Below are 5036 nucleotides of genomic sequence, written 5' to 3'. Positions count from 1 at the left end.
TCCAGGTCCGGCACTGCAGCCAGGGAGCGAGCGAGCGCTACTATCATGTGACCAAGCCTTCACGTGACTCTCTGGGAATTCCCCCCTACTTCTAGCCACGCCCCCCCACTCCGGAGCCAATCCGCAGAGAGTGGGCGGGGCAACTGCCTCCATTCCAACGTGGGGGGAAGCCGCAATGCAAACAAGGGACGCGCTGATTGGCTGACGGGGACAGGGCGGAGCCATGGTGGAGGGAGGGAGCGAGGGAAAAGGAACGATTGTAATTGACAGATCCGGCCACCTATCAGTTTGCAGGTAGGAAGCGGAGCAGAGGCCTAGGCTCTCACAAGCCCCGCCTCTTGTTCCAGAGACCAATAGACTAGCTGGGGACGCTTGAAACCGCCTCTCACACGCGCAGGCAGCCTGCCTGCAAGAGCCAACCCCGTTGTTAAACTGAGGCCGGTTCCCGCCGTCCATGAGCCCGCGCTGGGCTCTGATTGGTGGAGCGCGGAAGATGGGCGGGGAACTCATCCAATAAGGCGTCGATTTTTTGCTACGCGAGTGGCCGCGCTCTTTCTCCTCAGACAGACGTGGCCTGGCCTCCCCTCACACCGCCAGCCCCATTGTGTCCAGCCCAGAGCCCTGTGTCTGGGGGACCCCGACCCGCCCCTCAGGTCAGCCTGAATGGGCCAGAACTGACCCCAGGCTCCCCTCAGCCCCCTCCCACTGCCCTTCCCCCCCACCATTCCCCCCCAAAGCCCACAGCTGCTGCTAGCCCCCCACAACTGACCCCAGCCCCCACAACTGACCCCAGCCCCCCTCCCCACCTTGGGCACCACCAGCAGCCCCCACAACCCCCCTGACATTCTCAAACACCCTGCTGGGCCCCACAAGCCCCCTCCCCCACTTCCCCCCAGCCATGTACCCCTCCCATAGCTCCCACAGAACCCCCTTCTCCAGCTCGCCTCTTGCAGGTGCCATCCCCAGCCCGGGTCCCCCATTGCCAGCAACCCTGAAGCCAGGGAGTGAGGAGAGCTGGAGCGACCAGCTCCCAGGGGACCCGTCCCACGGGGATGCCTCCTGTGAGCGAGTGCGGGGGCCCCCACCCTCAATGGGCACTGGCCTGGAGTGAATCTCCCCCAGGGAGCTGAGGCTGGGGTGGGAGCCAGCTGTGCTTTACGCTGGAACCAGGAGCCCCCCCGGGCTGGGGTGAGGTTTACACCCCACCCCCGCACCCTCTCCCCCATCCACATGCCGGCTGTGCTGAATCTGAAGCCGCAGCCATTTTTGGGGCTTCCCACTGGCATGTTCGAGGCTCGAGCCCTCAGCCTGGCACTGCTGGCCTCCGAGATGAGCTGCAGCCAGCGGCACCCTGCGGGCCCGAAGCTAAACTGTGTGTTGATCTAGTGCGGGTGAAAAGGGGCTGACTGAACAAACTTCTGAGACGAAATCCTCTGTCCACAGAACAGATGCAGCATGGGCAGTGGCGGGCCTACGCTTCCCCCGTACGCTGTCCTCCCGACGGATGAAGACCCCACCCAGCAGAGAGAATCTCTGTGGCCCAGCCGACATTTGGCTTCTTTATTGCCAACAAGTCAGTTCGTGCCAAGCACGGTGAATTATTTTTACAATGCAGATCCTTGGAAACCGGACTGAGACCCACAAAATATCAGTTAGATGGTGAGTACTTTCAGCCACTCCCGAGCTGGTGACCAAGAGATGAAAGGCACCAGTCTATGTGCACACCAAAGGTCCTACAGCAACAACCCATTTATTTTGATAGCTGAGTGTTAGAACATATTGCTCTTACAAACAGATTGTTATAGCGTGTGAATCCTCCCTCTCTCCTGACAGTGTCTCTCTGGAACTGGCAAGAAGGAGCTGTGCAACGAGCTGTAATATTTTCACCAAGGAGGGGACATGGGTTGGGGGTTCTGTAGATAAGACATCACCACAGCAGAAATAGACAACCTGAATCCAGAAGGAAAAAGAAGAAGGAAATAATTTTAAAAAGCAACCAGCCGTAAGTTTTCCTTTATTATCACAATATCCGCTTTCATCCCATCCGTCTTTATGTCTGGGTCTTGTACGGCACTGGCATGTTGGTGGACAATTCCCAGGGATTCCAAAGGACTTTGTTTTGCAACTATGCATGCAGGGATTGCTCACCCACACACTAATCCCACCTCTAGGATGGGAAGCAGCAGCTGCTTAACCTCAAGCACTGCACCGGTTTTTGAAAGGAGGTGAATAATTTTTCATCCAACTGAGGATGAAACAGACCATAGGTTCCAGAGCTGGGATTTGATCAGGACATGGGTTCACAGCTCATCTTAGGAAAAGATGCCATGGAATTTAATGTCTGAGAATGAATGAGACCTTGGTTTTACATGTAATTTAAACCATGGCACCTCGAACAGACCAGCCCTCTACCACCAAAGCAACATATTGGGGCACTGGTTCATTGCTGACTATGGTGAAGAGTGCTCCATACAAATTACCAACACCATTTTATCCCTCATTTAACAGATGGGGAAACTGAGGGAGGAAAGTGTCTCAATACAAAATCATGCAGCATTAGTGGCAGAGTTGAGCATAGTTCTGGCTTCCACTCCTCTGCTCTAACCACGATACAGGCAGGTAGGCACATTTGGACATGCATCTTTGATTCATGTGGTCAGTGAATAAGACAGTTGAAGATATTGACTCACATGAAGCTGCTCATCATCTGTTTGGTGTCTTCTGAGCTTCTGGAGTTGGCAAAACTAATGAAGGAGCAATAGACAGCAATCCAAGCACACCACTTCAGCTAGAAACACAGAGGAACTAATTTGAGAGCCTCAAAGTGGGCACTTACAAGATCTCTCAGGATCTCCAATACCTAATAATACTGGTCAAGCCTCAGAACACTTTAAAACATTAATTGAACAAAGATCACAATCCCTGCTCCCTTGTGAAGTTAGTTAGTAACAGTACCACTTCACTGACTCGCCCAAAGTCACACAGCGGCTCAGTAACAGATCTGGGAACAGGACCCTGGAGTCCTGGCTCCCAGTCCCCTGATTTAACCATTAGGCCACACTCCCTCCTCTAGCCAGGAAGAGAGTACAAGAGTCTTGTCTTCCAGTTCCCTTTTCTACTCACTACACACTAGACGCTCTGCAAGCTCCCGGAGGCAGCGACTGTGTCCATGCTGCTGCCCGAGAATAATTCTGACGATGAGGTGCGATTCCCCGCTGCCATTTTCTCTGGTGGGTCACATCGGGCTCCAGAGCTGTGGGGGAGCTGCTGCTATCCCTTGCCCCCCAAAATTAAGTAGACAAACTCCACCTATGGTATGTAGGCCCTGTTTTTTTCCTAAAAGTGGGGAGATTTGGGGGGTGCAGTTGTTACACAAAAGTCCACAGGGGGGCTCCATTTAAAGAGTTTGAGAACCGCTGCCCTAGGTGATCTCTTGAGGTCCCTTCCTCCCCTCTATTTCTATGATTCTGTGAAAGAGCAGCTGGGTGGTTGAGGGAACAGGCACTGGGAGGCTATGAAGTGCTACAACATCCTGTCAGCTGCTCAGATGTTCTTTATAATAAAGAGGATGCATTTCACGCTTGCTTTGCCCTAGAAGGCATCTTACCCACGGAAGATCTAAGGTTCATTCCTTCCCCGCTCACCTTAAGCATTAAGCCACACATGCTGAAAATCATCCCCAACAGGTTCATGTAATCTGGAGTGGGATCTTCCAGCGTGGGATTGTTCTCTGTAGACGGAGGCTTGTACCTACAAAGCAAGCGTGCAATAGTATGTTAGAAGAGAGAGGAGGGAGTGTCAACTCATGCTTGGAAACTATTAGCCCTCTTCTCCTTTAGATAACGTTGAGATAAAGAGGGATCTGTGGGGTGGGGAATGGGATAAGGGGCCTTTCATCTCCAGGTCACTGGCATCAATCCAGCCCTAGCTCAGGCAGATCGGGTGGCTCTGGGTGGGGTTGAAGAATCAGACACAGGGTTTTTCTCATCTAGGGCAGTGGTTCTCAACCAGGGGTATGTGTACCCCTGGGAATACGCAGAGGTCTTCCAGGGGGTATGTCAACTCATGTAGCTATTTGTCTAGTTTTACAATAGGCTACATAAAAGCCACTCGCAAAGTCAGTACAAACTAAAATTTCATACAGACAATGACTTGTTTATACTGCTCTATATATTAGCCACTGAAATGTAAAATGAGAAAATAAAAGTGAGAAAGTAAGCAATTTTTCAGTAATAGTGTGCTGTGACACGCGTGTGTGTGCTGTGACACTTCTGTGTGTGTATGTTTGATTTTATAAGCAAGTACTTTTTAAGAGAAATGAAACTTGGGGGAACACAAGACAAATCAGACTCCGGAAAGGGGTACAGTCATCTGGAAAGGTTGAGAGCCACTGATCTGGGGCACTGGTTCATATCCCAACCCAGGCCTGTGCATCTGAGCGGGACCAGGGAATGAGATACTGAGCCTTCACCTTCCATGACCAGGTCTAATGCAAGTAGAGAGGGGCCTAAAGTCAGTACCATAGGAGGACTGTTCTTGGCCCAGCTGTGGGAAATGAGTTGGCAGGTCTCTGCTTGGTTACCTGGCAAGAGCAGGGAACAAGAATAACGGGTGGGAGGCGCCAGTATCTCCCCTTCCCTCCTCTCCGCCCGAAGATTGTCCCCAGTAAAGCACGCTCCCCATAAGGGTCCAGACTCCACTCACCCCCAGGGGTCCTACTGGGCAACCCCACCACATACGACCCCCACAGCAACCACTCACCCCCCAGAGACAGGCGCTGGTGGTTACCTATGGGGCAGCGCCATGGCCCCTCAGGGACCCCAAACTGGTCTTAGGCCATGTGGCCCTACAAGCCCCACTACCCCCGCCCCAGCCGCTCACCTCAGCACCTTGTTGGGCCGGCGGGGGTCGGCCATGCTGTTGCTGGACATTGGGGTCGCACGGGGGCGCGGATTGGTGTAACACCCCGTGCAGCGGCCTGGAGCGATGGTTCCGGGTAAGCCCCGCCCCTGACAGACCGACCCGGGCCGGGCCTC

General features: G+C 53.5%; 1 protein-coding gene and 1 long non-coding RNA gene across 2 annotated transcripts; one reads left to right on the top strand and one right to left on the bottom strand.

Moving 5' to 3' along the window:
* Positions 1-557: 557 nt before the first annotated feature.
* LOC137161334 (uncharacterized) lies at positions 558-2809 on the top strand. Its single transcript, XR_010922063.1, has 3 exons — positions 558-653; positions 1444-1659; positions 1834-2809. It is a non-coding gene; the product is annotated as an uncharacterized lncRNA (long non-coding RNA).
* Positions 1732-5013, bottom strand: WDR83OS (WD repeat domain 83 opposite strand). The gene is made up of 4 exons (XM_067560494.1): positions 4882-5013; positions 3645-3750; positions 2691-2788; positions 1732-1950 (listed from the first exon to the last, which is right to left on the bottom strand). The coding sequence occupies exons 1-4, from the start codon at positions 4929-4931 to the stop codon at positions 1884-1886; spliced, it is 321 nt and encodes a 106-aa protein (XP_067416595.1). The 5' UTR covers positions 4932-5013; the 3' UTR covers positions 1732-1883.
* Between the last annotated feature and the right edge of the window lie 23 nt (positions 5014-5036).

This window comes from Emydura macquarii, unplaced genomic scaffold (assembly GCF_026122565.2).
Source record: "Emydura macquarii macquarii isolate MOO-44397 ecotype Brisbane River unplaced genomic scaffold, CSIRO-AGI_Emac_v2 contig_2292, whole genome shotgun sequence".
NCBI lineage: Eukaryota > Metazoa > Chordata > Testudines > Chelidae > Emydura > Emydura macquarii.
This window is presented reverse-complemented; position numbering and strand designations above follow the sequence as displayed.